At 38.7% G+C, this 20116-nt stretch overlaps 6 protein-coding genes across 12 annotated transcripts; 2 read left to right on the forward strand and 4 right to left on the reverse strand.

Annotated features, from left to right (window-relative positions):
* The first annotated feature begins 294 nt into the window (after positions 1-294).
* LOC117789040 (eukaryotic translation initiation factor 2A) lies at positions 295-3601 on the forward strand. Of its 2 annotated transcripts, none has more exons than XR_004617824.1 (4): positions 295-474; positions 676-1846; positions 1909-2462; positions 2812-2884. XR_004617824.1 is itself a non-coding variant. In XM_034628039.1 (4 exons), exons 1-4 carry the CDS (start codon positions 381-383, stop codon positions 3363-3365), a joined length of 2094 nt encoding a protein of 697 aa, XP_034483930.1. In that variant the 5' UTR covers positions 307-380; the 3' UTR covers positions 3366-3601. The 2 variants fall into 2 exon arrangements, 1 of the variants encoding a protein (XP_034483930.1); XM_034628039.1 differs by having other exon boundaries at positions 307-474; positions 1909-2183; positions 2812-3601.
* Positions 3602-3616: 15 nt separating this feature from the next.
* LOC117789043 (small integral membrane protein 8) lies at positions 3617-4888 on the reverse strand. Of its 3 annotated transcripts, XR_004617825.1 has the most exons (3): positions 4756-4888; positions 4477-4695; positions 3774-3880 (listed from the first exon to the last, which is right to left on the reverse strand). XR_004617825.1 is itself a non-coding variant. In XM_034628043.1 (2 exons), the coding sequence occupies exons 1-2, from the start codon at positions 4043-4045 to the stop codon at positions 3722-3724; spliced, it is 258 nt and encodes an 85-aa protein (XP_034483934.1). In that variant the 5' UTR covers positions 4046-4115; the 3' UTR covers positions 3617-3721. The 3 variants fall into 3 exon arrangements, 2 of the variants coding, with proteins under 2 accessions (XP_034483934.1, XP_034483935.1); XM_034628043.1 differs by lacking the exons at positions 4477-4695; positions 4756-4888 and adding an exon at positions 3947-4115 and having other exon boundaries at positions 3617-3880; XM_034628044.1 differs by lacking the exon at positions 3774-3880 and having other exon boundaries at positions 4408-4695; positions 4756-4887.
* Positions 4889-5465: 577 nt separating this feature from the next.
* LOC117789041 lies at positions 5466-7399 on the reverse strand. Its single transcript, XM_034628040.1, has 4 exons — positions 7240-7399; positions 6579-7182; positions 5814-6510; positions 5466-5756 (listed from the first exon to the last, which is right to left on the reverse strand). The coding sequence occupies exons 2-4, from the start codon at positions 7166-7168 to the stop codon at positions 5640-5642; spliced, it is 1404 nt and encodes a 467-aa protein (XP_034483931.1). The 5' UTR covers positions 7169-7182; positions 7240-7399; the 3' UTR covers positions 5466-5639.
* A 330-nt stretch (positions 7400-7729) lies between these two features.
* On the forward strand, positions 7730-11890 carry LOC117786928 (nucleolar protein dao-5). 3 transcript variants are annotated; one of them, XM_034625351.1, is made up of 4 exons: positions 7730-8010; positions 8262-9623; positions 10104-10265; positions 10541-11338. In XM_034625351.1, the coding sequence occupies exons 1-4, from the start codon at positions 7912-7914 to the stop codon at positions 10979-10981; spliced, it is 2064 nt and encodes a 687-aa protein (XP_034481242.1). In that variant the 5' UTR covers positions 7730-7911; the 3' UTR covers positions 10982-11338. The 3 variants fall into 3 exon arrangements, with proteins under 3 accessions (XP_034481242.1, XP_034481241.1, XP_034481240.1); XM_034625350.1 differs by having other exon boundaries at positions 7733-8010; positions 11253-11890; XM_034625349.1 differs by lacking the exon at positions 10104-10265 and having other exon boundaries at positions 7733-8010.
* Positions 11891-13183: 1293 nt separating this feature from the next.
* On the reverse strand, positions 13184-16881 carry LOC117787629 (delta-1-pyrroline-5-carboxylate dehydrogenase, mitochondrial). Its single transcript, XM_034626200.1, has 8 exons — positions 16768-16881; positions 15297-15428; positions 14756-15229; positions 14526-14697; positions 14279-14466; positions 13985-14207; positions 13558-13925; positions 13184-13491 (listed from the first exon to the last, which is right to left on the reverse strand). Exons 2-8 carry the CDS (start codon positions 15341-15343, stop codon positions 13257-13259), a joined length of 1707 nt encoding a protein of 568 aa, XP_034482091.1. The 5' UTR covers positions 15344-15428; positions 16768-16881; the 3' UTR covers positions 13184-13256.
* Positions 16882-17755: 874 nt separating this feature from the next.
* LOC117788448 (prisilkin-39) lies at positions 17756-18315 on the reverse strand. 2 transcript variants are annotated; one of them, XM_034627225.1, is made up of 2 exons: positions 17978-18315; positions 17756-17891 (listed from the first exon to the last, which is right to left on the reverse strand). In XM_034627225.1, exons 1-2 carry the CDS (start codon positions 18300-18302, stop codon positions 17815-17817), a joined length of 402 nt encoding a protein of 133 aa, XP_034483116.1. In that variant the 5' UTR covers positions 18303-18315; the 3' UTR covers positions 17756-17814. The 2 variants fall into 2 exon arrangements, with proteins under 2 accessions (XP_034483116.1, XP_034483117.1); XM_034627226.1 differs by having other exon boundaries at positions 17828-17917.
* Between the last annotated feature and the right edge of the window lie 1801 nt (positions 18316-20116).

Below are 20116 nucleotides of genomic sequence, written 5' to 3' on the forward strand. Positions count from 1 at the left end.
AAAGTAACTAAACGAGTTCCAATGCCAATTGTGATGTACTTTTATTTTTGTGCTTAACAACTATACATTAACTGTCGTAATACTTGGATATTGCCAAAAAGAAATTAAAACTCTGGCATTGCGCGTAGAATTTAAGATTCAGAGAAAGTATAAAGAAAAAACCCTTAACAATTTGTGCCAGATCTCACACAGTTTGCCTTGAAGTTTGAGAATAGCAAAATTCGTTAGTCTAAAAATGTTTTGAAATTCACGTAGAGCAAAAAAATTTCGTTGCAGTTTTTGAATACGTTTGGTTGATGTTCGTTTTGCGCGCGCCCAATGCATGTTGCTTTAGCGTTATCGATTACAACACAATACAACCGTGCGTACACAAACAACTGATGACCAACACTGCTGACAGCGAGCGTGTGTGTGTGTGTGAGAGTTTGAAGACAATGGCTGCGGCTGCGGACGGTGCTGTTCCTACCCTTGCAAGTAAATATCTGACGAATAATATCCAATAAATTTAGTAAAACATGCTAGTTGAATATATTTACATTATCAGCGATATGTTTGCAACAGTTTGACACGCAGTCTTTGCGTTATCAATGCGATTTTTGTTCAGATCGAAGCAAACCGCGTGTGTGTGTTGGTTACTCATTTTTTTTCTTTTGCTTTTGCTTCTCTATTTTGCAGTTCGCTCTAGCGTGGCTGTTGAGCTGTGGTCGTCAGCTGGTGCAAAACAGCCATACGAACACAAGCCCAATTTGCCGCGAGAGGAGACGAAAAGCTCACGTTCGATCTGCTTTAGTCCGGATGGACGTTACTTTGCCTACTCGAATGGCATTGAGGTGAAGGTGCTCCATGTGCCGGCTTCCAACACTGGCAATGCCAATTGGCCCGTGCAGTGTCAACTGCCGCGTCCCAAGGCCTTCTATCTCCAGTTCTCACCGCGTGGCACTTATCTGTGCACCTGGGAACATTATGCCATTACCAAGGATCGTCCGGAGGGTGCTGCCAATTTGCTCGTTTACGATGTCGCCACTGGCAATGAGGTCTTTGCCATTGTACAGAAGAATCAAACGGATTGGCAGCCCTCGTGGTCATCAGACGAATCGATCTTTGCTTTGGTTGTAGGCGGCGAGGCACTGTTCTATGACTTGGCTGCCGGAGCAGTTGAAGGCTTTGCTAGCCCATCCCGTAAAATTGGCGGCAGCCGTGGCGGTATGCTATCTCTCGGTCCGGGCAGTTGTCCACCGTATTTGGCATTTTATACGCCTGGTGCCAAGGGCGCACCGTCCATGTGTAAGCTCTACAAGTATCCGGCTCTGGGACAGAATCAAACAGTCGCCTGTAAAAGTTTCTTCCAAGCGGATCGCGTTGACATGCTATGGAACAAGCGCGGTAGTGGACTTTTACTGTTGACCAGTACCGAGGTGGACAAAAGCGGTGCTTCATACTATGGCAATCAGGCTGTCCATTTCATGGCCACCAAGGGGGATACATGCTCTGTGCCATTGTCGAAGGAGGGACCCGTGCATTGTGTCAAATGGAGTCCCAAGGCCAATGAGTTTGTTGTCGTCTATGGTTTTATGCCCTCGAAAGCGGCATTGTATAATCTCAAGTGCGATGTTGTCTTTGACTTTGGGGAGGGTCCCCGTAACTGTGCCTACTTCAATCCATTTGGTAACCTCATTGTGCTCGGTGGATTTGGCAATCTGCCTGGCGCCGTCGAAGTCTGGGATGTGAGCAAACGAGAGAAGATTGCTAATCTCAAGTGTGCAGATACCACGCACTTTGAATGGCATCCAAATGGCGAGTGGTTTGTTACCGCTACCACGGCTCCTCGGCTACGAATTAGCAATGGGTATATAGTCAATATTTATATTTAATTTGTTTTGTTTTTAATTGCTATTTTCCCCAAAACAGCTTCAAGATCTATCATTATTCGGGGGCATTGCTACATGAGACGTTGTGGCCACAAGGACAGGAGCTATTGGGCATTGAGTGGCAGCAGTATGCGGACAATACATTTGTCGAGCCAAAAATAACCAAGGCCAAACATGAAGGCATCAAGTCCAGTCAGCCGGAGGCCAGCAAGAAGGCCTACACACCGCCCCATCTGCGTTTGTTAAAGGAGGGCAAAAACCCGGAAAAATATTTGCCGCAGCCGACGGTGCCAGGACTTCCAGCAGCAGCACCAGGTAATAGCAGCAGGAAATTTTGGCATAGACAATATGACTTGGATAATCCGATAATGCGGCGATGCCAAAGCCAGGGTCAGTGCGAGCAGCAACAGGGCCAAGGTAGCCAGCTGATAGCGAGCATGACCAACAGCGGCTCCAGTGCCAGCTCATCGCGACCCAATCGACGCTATCGACCCTACCAGCATAGGCGCTACTAAAATTATAAAGATTCATCATTCCATTCCACTCATACAAAAACCCCAAAATGCATTCTGTAGGATTTTAGAGCACGTGGCTGTAAGTAAACAAAGTAAATTGCCTAAAACATTTCTATGGTTATTTAGGTGATACATTATGTACCCAGATGATAGTTCCTTTTCCTAACAACTTGTTAATTTTTCAAACATTTTATTATCCGACTCTGACAAAACAAAAATAAGATAATACAAAATAGTTGATAAGTAAAATGATTCTAGTTTTCAAAACTATGTAATATGGGCTAACAGAAAGATAGCATCTTTATTTTGATTAGAGCTTAAGTGGAAATTGATCAATTTTTATAATATTTCTATTATACTAAATATTTTGTTTAATAAGTACGTAACATGCAATATTTTAATCGTTATTTCTTATCTTTTGTCTTCAGGTGTGGGTGCAAATAAGAACAAGAAGAGGAATAACAACAGCAACAAAGCAAAGGGCAACAATAACATCAACAACAGCAACAGCAACCACAAGCGTGAAGCTGACGAAGCCACACCGCCAGATGCAGCTGCATCTGTAGCTGCAGCCGCTCCAACTGAGAGCCAACAACAGCAACAGCAGCAGCAATCGACAGCAGGTGGATCAACAGTCACTATTGGTGAATCACCGCGTAGACAGGCGCCCAAGCAACGTCCGCTGCCAAGACACCAACAACAGCAGCATCAACTGGAGCAGCCAGTTGAGTTTGGCACACCACGTCATCATGCCAATTCCAATGGCAATGTTGCATACAACAACAACAGCGGCGGTGGCGGCGGCAACAACAATAGCGACAAGGATCGCAAAATACGTAGTGTTGCCAAGAAATTATCAGACATTAAGAAGCTCAAGTCACGTCAGAGTCAAGGCGAAACACTGGAATTAAATCAATTGAACAAAATTGAAATGGAGGCCAGATATCTGGAGGAGCTCAAGGCGCTCAAATTGTCCGTCTAAATAGACAATAGACACATGCCATCAACTGTTAAATGTGTGATACAACAAAAGTAGCGAGTTTACTGCAAACAAGGACACGATACACTCAAAACTTGGTTATTTCTGGGCCCCTAATTGTGTACTTTCGAACTTCCTGTATATTAATTGCTTTATAAATGAAATGTTAGTGCTGTTTTCTTTACGTGCGCAAATTTTTCAAAGTTAAACAAACAACAAAAAAAATAACATTTTTCTACTATTGTGATTTTTTTAAATATATATTTTGGAACCACAATAATAACAACAATAAACTCATTCATGTACCAAATTGTGCTACACAGTAAATAAATAATTTCATGAAAAATACTCGTAATTATTTATGTTTCCCAATTGGATTTCTTTTTGATAAACTCCTCTCGTCCATCTTCCTTAACAGCGACATAGTAGCCAAGATCCTCGTATTTGTGACGCATATACGCTATATAACCAAAGACTCCAGCAGCTGCCGCCAGTCCTATACCCATTATAATTTTGTTCTACAAAATAAGATATGTAAATATTATTTTTACAATGTAACAGAATTACTTTGCATTTCTTCGCACCGGTTTTGTATAAAGTTCAAAGTTTATCAGTCTGAAAACACTGGTGCTACGCATGGACCGTATACCTTCACCGGGTTTTTGTTTTGGATTATCGCTCATTTTATATTATTTAATATTTGCAATTAAAGTTTAAAGAACGCATTGCACAATTTTAGTAAACAAATCGCGTGTGCAGGCTATCGATAGCTTTAATCGATAAATATAAATAACACTTAACTGAACTAGTGTTAATGAAAAAATTAAAAGGGACATAATATTTTTAAATATAAGACGTTGATATTCTCTTTGCATTTTGAACGATCTCAAAAGTTAATATCAATAAATATTCTATCGAATTATTGTTAAATTACTTTTTTTTTTGTCAATTTTCAGCACTATACAAAAAAGTGTGACCTGATTAATATAAAATTCAAATTTAGAAAATTGCAAAAATTAAATCAATTGGAGTTCTTCTAAGCGAGTTTTATGACTTTTGAAATGAATATAATTTTAATTATTTCGGTATATATTTCAGAACAGTTTGTGCCCACCTTAAAAGCATTATATTCCAAAAATATATTCCATTACATGGATTTGTCAAAATAAGCGTTTTATGTTTCCCAGTTGGATGTCCTTTTAACAAATTCCTTGCTACCATCTTCTCTAAAGGCTAAATAATAACCAAGTCGCTCATACTTGTGACGCACATATGTGACGTAGCCAAGGAATCCGGCAGTAGCAGCTACGGTCAATCCCAGTAGAACTTTATTCTACAGAATATTTTTAAAGTTTATAATTGCTTTATTTTTGCTTTTTACTTGTTAACGTACCTGTGTCGTATTAAGTTCTGCCTGAATCCGCTTAAATACATTAAATGGTAGACCGGCGTTATAATTTTGAGGTTGTTTGTCGCCCATATTTGTTCAATTAAATTTTGAAATTTTTTTTAGATATAGTGAACAATTGTACGTTTTCATATGAAAAATATGCCGCAAGTGCGTAACATGAAGTAAAAATAAAAGTTTAGTTTTGACAGTATATTCGATGGTATTGTGATAGGCTCAAAAGAATTTAAGTGATCCAAAATGTTTAATCAAATTTATCAAATAGTTTATTGTACCTACTTAGCGTGATTTTCTAAGGCAATTTTTTTAATATCGAATTCATTGAACGCTCGTCACTCCAAATATAAACCTAAATTTATTAGCTAATTTGCTAATAATTAAATATAAATTTGTATGTAATAAAATTCCAAAATAACTTATATTTGTCCAAATAAGACTGATTCTGTAACTTTTATTTAAAAAATCATATATATATATAAATAAAACGTAATATTTTGTTTAAAATTACAGTGCATTGCACATGCACTTTATTTTGGTTAATAATGCAATGACCAAAATGTTACTTGAGCATAGTGTTCCAAAGTGTCATAGTGTTCCAAAGTGTCAGAATCACATGTTTTGACATAAAAAAACATCCGTTTTATGTTGGATTTTTTAATAGTTGCACTTGTACTTTAATAAATTGTATATATAACTTTTTGTACATATACATAATTAAATGTGTTGTATTTATGCAATTGTCGTACTATTTGTCTTTTGCTTAACACAAATAATAAATTTACAAAATATAGTATGTTACGAAAATAAAAAAAATATACAATAAATGATGCGCTGTTTGATATATACAAGAAAAGTTGCAGCCAGCCGCTTTACTCAAAGTCAAACTGATAGCCACGATCCACAAAGCTGAGACCCCGCTCGGAGCTAACGGGAAATTCGTCCATAAACATAATGTAATCCTTGTAGTCTGGTGAAGTTTTAAGTTCCTGCAATGCAAAATATTTAAGTAATTTAAAAAAAAAATAAACGTTTCGACTGCACACCTTTAAATCAACATAATCCTCAAATCCACATAAAACATAGTAAAGAAGTAGAGGTCGAACAATCGTGAATCCACCACGTTGTTTAGTTGACTCTCGCTGCTTTAAAATGTTGAGTGCACGGTGCAGAAAATTGGGTGTCAACTCTCGACAGTAGGAGACATCAAGATGATGTAGATGTGGACACAATTCGATGAATTTTAAAAGCATATCATCGCACAAATATGTCCAGTTTCGTAGACAGAGCATCTGTAGATTTGTCATGCATGTGTAGCGCTCTAGAAAATCAATGCCATGTGTCCAACTGCAAATTGCCAATCGTTTAAGTTTTCTATGCGACCATATGGGCAGATCTGCGTCCCAGCCAGGCTCCAGGGGCATGTAATAACCATCAACGGCAAATCCCACAATGTCCGGTGCCTTGCGCTCCATAATCTCATAGAATTCGCGCACTTCACGAATTTTATGATCGAAGGTATCAACACTAGCCAAAGGTGGTATGGACCACTCGGTGTCCAGTAGCACCACTAACTGTTTAAGTGCTGGTAGCTTCAACACATTTGGTAAAACCGATTTAAGGGTCGCAAGATTAAGCTTTAAAATGCTGAGATTCTTAAGGTAGTCCACACAGTTGTTGAGACGCAGCTTGCTTATAACATCGTACATGCGAATGTCCAGCACTTTCAGATTAGGAAGCTGACTGTTTAAAGTAAATAAAGTACATATTTAGTATGCAAGTATGTCCAGTGTATAATGTGGTTGACTCACCTGCAGATTTCATCGAGATATTCCTGTTGCAATTCATACGCCTTGTGTTGATCTTCGTACAAGTGCAGCTCCTCCAGATACCGAAAATTTGACAGGTAACGCCCCTGAATGGGCGTCGTGAGACGCAGTCTCAGCAAGTTTGGCATCATTTTAGCCATTTTATATATGCTACGATCCGATGGATAACAGTCCATGTCCTCGGGATCATAATAGAAGCTTGTCACATTGGGCAACACGTATATTTGCATTTCATCCAAGTCTCTCAACAATGTGCATAAACAGCTGGAGACATTCATGACCTTAATAAACGGACGCATTTGCCGTATAAAATAGCATAGGTCATCATAGTTGGGCAACAGTTCGCGCCACTTTTCCATATCCAGGTAATCGTAGGCATGAGAACTGCGCCAACGGTTCAAGCAGATCCATTGAAAGCGTTCACAAACTTTGGCAAAGGCAACCTCGCTGCGCAGATCCTGCAGTCTCTCGAATATACATTCTAGGCAATCATTGTTTAATTTAAATATGTCGGCCGTTTCTTCAGTGGGCGTTGGGGGCGTGTTTGGGGCTGTTGACGGCTCTTCAGCCATGACTCCTGTAGAGACTATAAGAACATTCTAGTTGAAATATCGCTAGTTTTCAGTTGAACACTTAAAATTACCCAAATTAGACTTTATCCACACGCAGATGCTCTTTCGCGATAATTGATTTGCGGACTTCTTCTATTTTTTAAGACAAAACAAAATTGATAAAATTTCGCTTCATAACAAACAAAAAATTTACGACAGCTGTTTGCAGGCAGTGTTGAAAAATATGCTTAGTTTAATTTTGAGCATCTTCAATTGAAGCGGTGAATAGAACGATATTTACAAAGTTTATAAGGCAGTTAAACGTGAATTGATAAATATCAGCTTGACTTCCACTTTTTGTTAGCTGTAAATGGCATTCGTTACATAAAAAAAATGTTTCTAAATGCTCGTATTTATTAAATTTGGTTCGTTTGTTCTCCGAGCTTTCAAAAAGCAATGCTTCGCAATATAAAAAATTAAATTAGAAAAAATCATAATTGTTGTAAAGTAAACACAAAGTGAACTAGTTCTTTTAACTAAAAATTCCGTGAATTGTCACATTTTGCAGCACTAGCTTGCAAGTGTTGAGCAACTAAAAGTCGCATGCCACCGATAATACATCGAATGTATCGAAATAACACGTGTGTGTGCGTTGTCGAATTTTATACCCTTTAATTGTGACTGCAACGAGAACATCGTTGCGAGTTTTTTTGTTGTAGAAGGTAGAAAATATATAAAATAAAATCATAAAAAAGTCTATAAGAATGGCAGAACTGCAACAAATAACTGCTGCCATAGTGCACGAGTATCTGAAAACGACGGACAAAAATCTAGCTAAAGTGTTTGAGCAGAAAGCAAAAGCGGTAAGTTTTTTTGTGTGACATTTTGATTGCAAACATTTTCACTGCAAGCAGTTAATGTGCATACATACATATGTATGCACTAGGAGACAGTGTCGGCGAATGTGTACATGTAATCGATAAAATGGTACCATATTTGTTTAAGGCCGCCTACAATAAAAACACACTAATTAAAATGCCGCATGCCGAAAACACGTGTTTCCATTAACCAACAACTTTTTGTTCTCTTTTATTTATGTATTTGAAATTTATAGCCCACTGTGGGAAAGAACACGCCAAAGTTGACAGATATATTGGCCTTTTATCAAGCTTCAAAGAAACTGCCGCCTGTAAAGAAATATGGATCGGATAGCGACGAGAGCGACGATAGCGATTCATCCGAAGCACCAGCGTCCAAGAAACCAGCAAGCGTGACAAATGGAAATGCTGCCAAATCCGCTGCTGCTTCTTCTAGCGACGAAGACAGCGATTCGAAGCCAGCACAGAAGCCAGCTGTAAAGGCATCGCCAGCAAAGAAAACCGCTGCAGCTTCCAGCAGCGAGGACAGTTCCAGTGAGGAAGAAGCAGCTAAACCGGCGGCCAAACCCGCGGCTGCGAAGGCAGCACCTGCCAAGCCCAAATACACCAGCAGCGAGGGCAGCAGTTCTGAGGATGAGGAAGAGCAAAAGAAGCCAGCAGCTGCTGTGGCCAAGTCACCAGCTAAGACAGCTCCAGCCAAGAAGGCAGCTGCATCGTCCAGCAGCGAAGATTCCTCCGATGAGGAGGCACCTGCCAAAAAGGCTGCTCCCGCTGCAAAGCCCACACCTGCTAAAAAGGCAGCCGAATCCAGCAGCGAGGATAGCTCCAGCGATGATGAGCCTGCCAAGAAAGCGCCAGCAGCAGCTCCTGCCAAGCCAGCAGCTAAAAAGGCCGCATCCAGCAGTGAGGACAGCGATTCGGAAGAGGAACAAAAGAAACCAGCGGCTCCTGTGGTCAAGTCACCAGCTAAGGCAGCGCCTGCAAAGAAGGCAGCTGCTTCCAGCAGTGAAGATTCGTCCGATGAGGAAGAACCCCCTAAAAAAGCGGCACCTGTCAAAGCCACGCCAGCCAAGAAAGCTGCAGCCTCCAGTTCTGATTCATCCTCTGAAGAAGATGAGCAGCCAATGAAAGCGGCTGCCAAGCCAGCAGCTGCACCAGCTAAGAAACCAGCGGCCAAGGCTCAATCCGAAGACTCCTCCGAGGATAGCGACAGCTCCGAAGATGAGAAACCTGCTGTCAAACCGGCTGTAAAGAAAACTGCAGCTCCAGCCAAAAAGGAATCATCGTCAGATGACTCCGATGAGGAAGAAAAGGCTAAACCAGCCGCCAAGACTCCTGTCAAGCAAGCTGCGAAAAAGGCGGACAGCAGCTCGGACGACTCTTCCGATGAGGATGAGGCGCCGGCAAAGAAGAAACCCGCTCCGGCTAAAAAGGAAGAAAGCAGCAGCGATGACGATGATTCTGAAGATGACAAACCCAAGAAACAACAGCCAGTGGCCAATGGAGGTGGACAGAAGCGCAAGCTCAGCGGTGGCGATGAACAGGATGAAACGCCTAACAAAAAGTACAACAACTTTGTCAAATCGGGCGAACAAAAGGTAATTTCTTAAACATATATTACAGATCATGAAAATGATTAAATGAAATGATTGGTAATACCGATCTTAAGTAGTTAATTCCTTCCGAGTCTGTCTGTTGATCTTAGAGACTACGAATTTCTACATTTAACAACAAACAAATCCAGAAATCAAAAATATTTTTATCGGTACTAATTGAGGGCAGATTCAGATCAGGAAAATTACTAAATAAAATAATTTATTATACTTATCTAAGTAGTTAGTCAGTTTAAATTCCTTGCGAGTCTGTCTGTTGATCTTAAAGATTATTTAGGATTGGGCAGGTAACTTTGATCCTTAATACTTCATACCTTAATATCAAAGTCACTTTTAAAAGAAGCAAGTACTGATTACTAATCCATCACAAGTAGAGGTGCGATTAATGATTGAAATTGCCTGTTTAGTCTATGGATTGTGTTAGTAACTTCAAAAATATTAATTTAATTATTTAACACAAAATAGAATAATGGTTTTACATCCACGCCCACTAATAACAACAACAATCAGTTGAACAACAGCAGTGGTGGAGGTGGAAGTGGACGTCGCAGATCGCCATTCCGGCGAGTGCGTACCGAGGAGGTCCTCGTAGATTCACGCGTTCAGGACATGTCCTTTGAGGCGAAGGTGAGTGCCACAAATGTATTTGAGTGTGGCGCGCTGTATGTGTGTGTGTTTGGGAATAAAGTGTTGGACATTGTTATCTTTAGTTGACAGCTCTAGGTGGGATTAATCAAGCAGCGGGGTTACACACAAATTAGCAAAAGCGCCCAATTTAAAATGATAACATAAAACTGAACTCAAATCATTTGTGGCATTTGCCTTTTCGTTATTCCAATTTGTATTTGCCATTTGTAATTGCTTGGCTAATTTGTGTTTAACCTTTTTGCGTTGCTTTCTAGGATGGTGGATTCAAGAAGTTCAACAATGGACCACGTGGACGCGGCGGTTCCGGCTTTGCTGGCCGTCCAGATAGAAGCAAGTGGGAAAGTAACCAAAACGGCGGTGAGGATGGCGAAGGAGAAGATGGCGGCTTTAAGAAATCTGGCGATCGCAAGAGCTTTGGTGGCTTTGAGCGCAAATCCTTTGACGGCCAGCGCGGCGGACGTGGTGGAGGTGGCCGTGGTGGTGGTGGCGGCTTTGGACGTGGCGGTGGCGGTGATCGTGGCGGCCGAGGTGGCTTTGGACGTGGTCGTGGCGGTGGCGGTGATCGTGGTGGACGCGGCGGATTTGGACGGGGCGGCGGCGGCGGACGTGGTGGTGGCGGACGCGGTGGAGGCTTTGGAAACAAATCATTCGACTCAGGGCCAAAACAAAATAAGAAAATTACATTTGACAATTAATGTATAAACTAAATTAGACTTAACGAAATAGCCACTCGACACCATAAAACAAAATCCAAAAAATATCAAATTTCAAAAAATGCAAATGGATTAATATCTTCACAATGTGGTATTAATTTATTGGCATTTTTTTGTGATGTTTTTTTGGTTTGGTGTTTATTATATGAAGCCCCAAACACACACACACACACAGACACACACACGTGCAAATGAAATATTTGTTGTAAACATAATCTTAATTACAATTTTTATATACTATTATAATACGCAGAAAAACGCTGCCGGCTCTTGGGGTGAGCGCGCCAACAAAGATTTGAAATTTACTCGCGGTAAATCGTTCAAGCATGAGAAAACCAAGAAGAAGCGCGGCAGTTACCGGGGCGGTCAAATTGACACGGGCGTCAATTCAATAAAATTTGACTAGATTTATGTTACCACATAACATATGAATAAACTTTAATATTTAGTTTGTAAAGAAGCCAATCCCCCCGCATATGTAAAGCAGAACTTAAATTGTAACTAAGTACTATTATCACTTTGTTATAAATTATATATTTTTAAATGGTTAGTTTATGTATTTGACATTTGACTAAATATGAACGGATGTTCAGTAAAGCCCTGACAATATCTAACATACAGTTGGTTTTATACTTCCAATTGAATTTCAACGGAAAATTCTTTGTTTCCATTGTAAAATTCGAAAATTATTGGTTCGCTTTACTGAATGTCAGTACATAAACATAAATAATGAGATGCTTTTATGCCATTAGACTATGGTTTTTTCTGTTTTACAACATGCAACTTCAATATAAAATATCATTTTAGATAAACTGCTTAAATCAAGTATCAATTTAGCTGATAGTGCGGAAACACGTGAATTATGAATGTGTAATAAACGTATAAAACAAACTTTACTCGTGTGTCATTGAAACCCAAAGCATCGCGACAGCAATTAGAACAATCAGAAATTTCCAGATTGTCTTCGTTTGTGGTTCATTTTTAATCTGGTTTACTTGTCCGTCCTTATGGCGCCATGGCTGAATAATATTATTCATGAATAATATATATGGGTTCCATTAAATTCCATTTTAATTCGTACTTACATTATTTTCATAATTCGTGTCCATATGTGTATTACTGTCAGTTTCAATATCATCATTGTAGCAATATAGCATCTCGAATAGATCTGGCTCGCGCCTCGACTTCCTGGTACGGCGCCGAGTAGTGGAACGTTGTGGGGCCATTTTAAAGGCCTATTTAAAAAATGTGTACAATAAAATTCTTTGCTTTTTTTGTATGTAAGTTGTGTCTGAGCTTTAAAAAGCCTACTAACTCTAAATATTACAAATTTCCATTTACCTAAAACTTGTTTCCAGTGAATATTGTAAAATGTAAATTATCTATTGTAGAGTTTCTAACCTATGTACAACAGTATCTGTTAAAAATTTCCTGCACCTAAATTTTAGGTCCTAAAGAAATGAGGATTAAATAACCAAGTATTTAGCTAGTGGTCGTTTGAAAATTAAAAGATTATGATAAATTTGATAAAATAAAATAAAAAAATTGCAATTCAATCATTAATTTCAATCATACTTACCGGAAACAATAAGGTTAAATGATTATATGTAAATAATTTTGATTTAATATTTTTATTTGACTGAATATATTTTTTTTGAGGTGTTTGCAACATTGTATTGTTCCTATTTTTTTTTTTTTTTTTTGCATTATTTTTACATTTAGTATTCAACGTATTGTCAAGTGGTTTTCTTGCATGGATTTTTATATATACTATACTGTTATTGTTACATATCGTAATATATATTTAAATATATTGCAATACATAGTAACTATAAGTAATTTTATAATTTCAGCAATGACAACGAAGCGAAAGCAGAACAATTACAAATTATATAATTCAATAATCACAATTTGTTTTTAATTTTTATAATTTAGTAGGTATTTTAATATATTTCGATCTACCTTATGTTTGTGTATGTGTGTTTTAAAATGTAATCAGCATATCAATTTACAACGTTTTGTGTCATTTGGTTATTCGAGGCGACAAAAGTACAGCAGAGATTTGTTACAATATTAAACTACATATAGATGTATGTAACGGTTAACTAGGAGTGTGGGATGAAGGGGTGCGTGTTTTAAAAATAGTTCAACAAAAAACATTTACATTTGTTTTTTAAATATATATTTCTTTTGTAGCTTGAGTAGTTTATATGAGATTCCTGTCGTTCTTTTTTCATAGTTTCTCCGATATTCCCCTCTACTCGCTCATATACGGATAGTTGACGTCACGCAATGGCACAAATGTTTCCTTGATGGACTGCGGAGATGTCCAGCGGAGTATATAATGTGGACCTCCTGCCTTGTCATTGGTGCCGGACTTGCGACCACCTCCGAATGGCTGTTGGCCCACCACCGAGCCTGTGGATTTGTCATTAATATAAAAGTTGCCCGCAGCCATTTTAAATTCCTCCATAGCGCAGTTAATGAATTCTCTGCAAATTCAATAATGTATATTGTTGAAAAATCGACTTCAACTGTTGTATATTGCTGGCACTTACTCATCCTGTCCAAACACAGCACCGGTAAGGGCGAATTGCGTTGATGAATTGACCAGTTTCATGGTCTCCGACAAATCGGCCTCTTTGTATACATATATTGTCAACAAGGGTCCAAAGATCTCCTCAGTCATAATGCGATCTAATGGATCTTTAGATTGTACAATGGTTGGATTGATGAAGTAGCCCTTGCTGTCAGAGTAGGTACCGCCAGCAATGATCTCCAGATTCGAACTATTTTTGGCATGTTCAATGTAGCCGGTAATGCGCTTAAATGCTTTGTCATCGATAACAGCCGATGTGAAGGTGCTCATATCCTGTACATCGCCAATCTTCAGTTTTTGCACCTCAGAAATCAGCCCCTCTTTAATCTTAAAATGATAATAAATATTAGAATCACTAATTGTGGTAATTATCGGTATATGCTTACCTTTGGCCATAGGGACTCTGGAACATACATACGAGAACAGGCAGAACACTTTTGTCCGCTGTACTCAAAGGAGGAACGTATTGTGGAGGTAACAACTGACTGCACATCCGCTGAGGAGTGAACAAAGTGGAAATTCTTTCCACCGCATTCGCCAATAAGGCGCGGAAAATTATTGTATTTCTCGATATTGTTGCCAACCTGCTTCCACAATCGACTGAATGTCCTGCATTAATACAATGAAAATTTCAAATATGAAAATCAATAAGCCATAAAGTGTACAAAGAAGAAACCTACGGAACCGAGCCGGTGAAATTGATAGCCGCGAGGTGTGGCGAGGCAGTTATTGTATCACCAAACACTGGCCCATCTGCTGGTACAAAGTTAACGACGCCATCGGGAACGCCAGCCTCTCGCATAATGTTGAAAATGCGCCAGTTGGAAAGCAACGCTGTGTCCGAGGGTTTCCACAGCACGGCGTTACCCTGCAAAGTAAGAGATAGTGTCAAGGATAATGTATCTGAGGTGTATAATATAATCATACCATCATGGCGGGCGTGTAGGCCAAATTGCCACCAATGGCTGTAAAGTTAAATGGACTGACAGCGGCGATAAAACCATCAAAGCCACGATAACGCATTGAATTCTTTGTGACCTTTATGTCCTCGCTGATGGGCTGGTACTTGACGCATTCCTTGAGAAAGTAGGCGTGTATACTGTAGTTGGAACAAAGGATTAGTCTTTTGTTTTCAACTGGGCAATAAATATGCGCACCGTAGAAAATCAATTAACTCAGCGGCCGAATCGATTTCTGCTTGAATGGCAGTCTTGGCCTGTCCCAACATGGTAGCGGAATTTAATTCCTGACGATATTTGCCCGCCATTAAATCAGCGGCACACTCCCACATCTTCAAGCGCTCAGAGAACGGCACACGATCCCATTTCGGTTGAGCCTCCACGGCCGTTTTGATGGCCTTCTCCAGGAGTTTCTTATCAGCGTAGTAGAACTTGGCCAGCTTGTGTTGATGATCGTGTGGCATCACCTGATGCATAACCTGATCCGTTTTGTACTCCTTGCCACCAATGACAATGGGTACCTCCTCACATTTTGAAGCGGTCGCCTTCAATGCCTTTTGCAGAGCTTTACGTTCCTCGGAATTCTTGCGATAGGTCAAAATGGGCTCATTGACAACATCAAAGTCTTTAAGATTTGGATCCGGAACGACGCTGCCAAGACATCGCACACAGCTGGTAAGAGCAAGGGAAATGGGAAATGTATATTACAACATATATTAGGTGGTTATTAAATATGTACCTTTTAACAGCGGATCCGCCAGTTGCATTTCGCATCAATCGCAACATCTTGGAACTAGGAGAGAGTGCGTCGGGTTCGTGTGGGGACTGTGTCGCTTTTGGATTATTATGCAAACACTAGAAATTGAAATCGCTGCGAGATAACAGCACACAAGCAAACAAAACGTTTCATTAAATCCATTTATAGCATGAAAATTATTATCAGCAACCTTGAATGCTCATTGGGGGTCTGACTGCTCCGACAGCCGGCTACAAAAGCATCGCGTGATTTCCACTTTGATAAGAAGCCAAACGTGAGACACACCCTCGGTCAATGTTTTGAGATAATGCAGTGCTAATTGAAAACTATTCAATTTACATACATGTACATATGTACATTGAATTAATCGTCTCGTGCGAAAGCAAAAATGCCAACTGGGCAATTGAATAAACGTGCGAGTCTCTATCAGAGTTCACATACATAATATGCACAGTTTATACGACAATTTAAACTAGTTTAAATTAATTCAAGTTGAGTATACTGCCTTTACATATATATTTGTGACAAGTGATTTATCGAAGTTTGCTATTTGTTTGATTTAATTTACCAATTTAGCTGCCCTACATTGAATAAATACAAGTAGTTTAAAATATGTTTGATTTAATCCAGTTTAGCTGCCTTATAAACGTAGTACCTTCCAAGTTCACATACAATCACACTTATGCAATGCACACATACATACATAAGTAAACTTACACAAAGGTAGCGGCAATTTTTGACAAGCATCAGCTGTTTTTGCAGCGTCGGCAGCTGTGGAAAATTCCTATTCCTAACTTTTGCACTTAAGGGGGGCAGAAATGTGCGGGGAGCACTCGTTTAACGAGGGTAGCTAAAGCGAGAAAGAGATCGAGCGAGAAAGAGCGAACAAAAAGCACCCCAGCGGTAGTGTAGTAGTAAGTAAGCACTTTTCAATACTATTGTTTTTGTACTAATTCTCATAAGCTTATGTACACATATGCATGTCAAGTGTAGTGTCTGTACAGATTTATGTATGTATGTATGCACATTTAGGTAAATTGATTTTTACCAATAAGCGGGCGGCAATTTGAGTGCCTATAGTTGACGTATGAAAATACATATATGTAAACTGCAACAAATGGTCACAAGTTTTTGGGGCCAAGTAAAACATGCGCAAAATGAAACGTTTCTCAGCTACAGGCCAGATACACATAACAACACACAAAAATATATATATGCACATGTATAATATACACATACACACGATCACACAGAAGCAATTTGAATGCAGTCAGTTTGGTTCACTTTTGGCATTTGTTTTGTTGTATATGCCCCCATTACGCAATGTTATGTTTTTGCACTGCCTTTCGCTTTTTATGCATATATATAAATGTTTGCAAGGTTCTCTTATTAACTTAATGTATATCGCCACTTTAAAGAGTTTAACAATTTTAAGTACTAAATAATTGCTTACTTTTTGTATGTTTTTGCGAACGATGAGAATTGAAGTCCGTGTGTTTGTTTGGCCTTAGCGAGACTACCTTCTATGTATCCACCCGTTAGACTAAAATGTATGTGTGCGTTTGTATGTATGACTGTGCCAATTTTTTAAATATTCATTACGGGCGCAGCTGATTCTCATCGATATCGATAGCTGGAAAAGTATGTGCGGGCACTTAGCATAACTGATGGAAGATGACGTAGTAATCAATTGATATGTACAATGCGAACATGCCACTTCTAATGGTTTTGCCATTGGCTTAATTGATGATTGTGCTTACAGATATTAGCGGCGAAATATCGATATAATAACGTGCTTGCAACATAACATCGGTTTCTGCGATATTTATTTTTGGTAAGTGCTTGTTTTTCTTGTCTTAATCGATATATCAATAGATTTGCACTGCTTGCCTGATTGATTTAAATTTAAGTTGAATTTACATTTTTTTTTAATATTGGCGGAACATTTTTTTATGATTTGGTTTCTTAGAATTAATTTTTTAGCTTCATTCTCCGTGGGGTGATAAAATTCAAACCTTTAGTGAACTTATCATAATTCGTCTTATCGCTTTTTTCTACAATTTTTAGTTAAGTTTTTAAATGGTGCGCGCGTTTCCGATAGCTGCAAGCTGGCGGGTGCTTGCACTATTTTGTGAACAGAAAGGTTGCCAGACATTCAAGCTATTGGTATCTGCAATTTGATCAGAAAACTGGGAACTGTCCTTTTTCCGGGACCAGAGTTGCCACACGCTTATAAAAGTGATCAAAAACTGGAAATGGCGTGCCATTTAAATTTTTTAAAGTTTTTTTTTTCTTTTTAGCAATAATTTGGTTTCCTGATTTTTATAGACAAATTATAGAAATGTAAAACCGGGATATTGGTATTGATATTGATGAAAGGCATTAATCTATTTATAATTAAAAATGCATTTAATATTAAAATACACTTAGCTAATGCACTTATAACCTAAGCAAATATTGTCTTTAATTAATAAGCTTAAACATTTATCCAGTCCTGTACTTAACCGTAATAGCCTCCTCCTCCGCTACTCGCACTCGCACTGGCAAATCCTCCGCTGCTGCTGGCAAAGGCAGTATCTATAAGAAAAAACATGTCCAAAACACTAGTTCAATGCATACGCACACTTTTAACGAATATGGATCAAGGGCAGCGTTTTACTCACTCATGCCATTGCCCGTATAGGGATAGCCATAGCCATAGCCTGGGTAGCCATAGCCTGGATAACCGTAGCCCCCTCCGTACCCGTATCCGGGGTACGTGTAACCGTAGCCCGGATAGCCGTAGTACTGCGGATAGCCGTATCCATATCCATAGCCATTGCCGTACATGCTTCCTCCGTATCCACTACCCGCACCTGCAGATTGTCCACCGTAGTAAGGAAAGCCATTATATTGAGATTCCACCAGTTGACCCTGCAGCAACATTGACAATGCAAAAGCCCAGCATAGCCAAATACCGCGACTTGTTGTTATCTTTGAATTCGACATATTTTTGATAATATTGCTGTTCTTTAATCTTGCTGACATGCCACAGAACACTGAATGGAAAAACCACAGCATTCAACGTTTTTATACCCCACAATCATATTGTTATTATTATAATTTTGATATGAAACGATTGTTAATGGCGCCTAATCGGTCAGCTATCAATTGTTCTGTTCACTGGATGTTGTTGTTTTTAGTTTTCGCATTGTTTGCTCATTGGAGCGTGCCTCACATTGCGTATGAGCAATTTGTACACATGTAAACACTTTCATTACACTGTTTTGAGCTCATTAGCATTTTATTGACAGAAAGGAAAATATATAGTTTTAAATAGCTTAAATGTTTTAGAGGAGAGTTATAGATACGTGCATACCCTGTAAGTTATCCATAATAAATTGTATATTTGCTACTCAAATCTATTTATTTCTATATAAATCCCGACAAAACGTATCACACAATGAGTTTGTTATTAAGTACACTTTAACATATGCTTTAAATTTTATAATTTGTAGACAATTGTATGGGGCATTCAAGTCAACTGTTGACTAAATTTCGTGATAAAATCATATGACTCAGAACAGTTTTGTTTACATTATAATCATTTAAAATCGAGGCTTTAGGGGTTCACCAGCGTCTACTTCTGCTTTAATGCCTAAACACAGTCATTAACCTCACAATTTGATGACATGACATTAAAATATTAACTGGGGTGATTTTTTTTCCTGTTTTCTAATTCTTTGAGGTCCAATAGTCGGAGTGGTCAATGGACAACAACGCCCTTCAAATGAGGTCAGTTTCTGGGAGCAATTAATACTAACCACACGATGGGTACATAATTATAAATGATTCCGGTGTTTTTCAATGCAATACAAGTTCATTGTGAAGGACTTTTGTTGTTTTGATTGGGTTAGATCGACGCACATGCCAGAATGTAATATTTGATCATAATTGTTTGTTATTTGGTTACCTCAGTGAGTTTCGACGGTTCGAAGTATCCAATTAATGAAATACATTTGTTAATTAAAAGATAAGATATAATTAAGTTAATAAAGTTTTAACGACGAGGTTGAGAAAATTTCAAGGATTTCATTTCGAATTGTATTGTATTAAAAATTATTGTTACAAAATTTTAAGTAAACATATTCAAAAAATCTGAAAAAAATCTATTGATGTTGTAAAATTTGTTTTTATTTAAATTAATTTATAAAATAAAAAAAAATTAAAAATATTTACTAAATATCTTACCCCTAACAAAGTAATCAGAAGTATAATTAAAGCTAGAAATACTCAACATTAATGAACAAATCTTCAAGACTTCTGCTGGAACGTTGACAAATTGCACTTTAAAATATAAGTCACAAAACTTTGGCAATTTTTGTTGTGAATACCTACACACATATGTCACACACACACCCATCCACACACAGTGCATACATTAGTAAATTTGTGCACCAAATGTGTACAAAATTTCATTCATAAATTTTTAAATCTAGCCCGTCCTTTGTGTGTTGGTGTGTGTGTGCTATTACACTGGCCAACAATAGCAAAAAACGTTAGAGCGACAATTTTGTATCGTTCGTGCTGCTGTTGTTATTGTTGTTGTTGTTGTTGTTGGTTAGCATTTCACTCCAATGCCATTTTGTGCCTTGGGCTTTGTTGGATGCAGCTGACGCTTCTGTATTTCTACCTTTTCTCTCTTTTTTGCTGCTTGCCAGTCTGCGATTGCATTCCTTGCTGTTGATGTTGTTGTTGCTTTACACTGCTCCAGGTGTTGTATATCATTGTTGTTGTCGCTTTCAGTTTTGAGTGCATTCGAC

Source organism: Drosophila innubila (genome assembly GCF_004354385.1).
Source record: "Drosophila innubila isolate TH190305 chromosome 3L unlocalized genomic scaffold, UK_Dinn_1.0 0_D_3L, whole genome shotgun sequence".
Classification (NCBI taxonomy): domain Eukaryota; kingdom Metazoa; phylum Arthropoda; class Insecta; order Diptera; family Drosophilidae; genus Drosophila; species Drosophila innubila.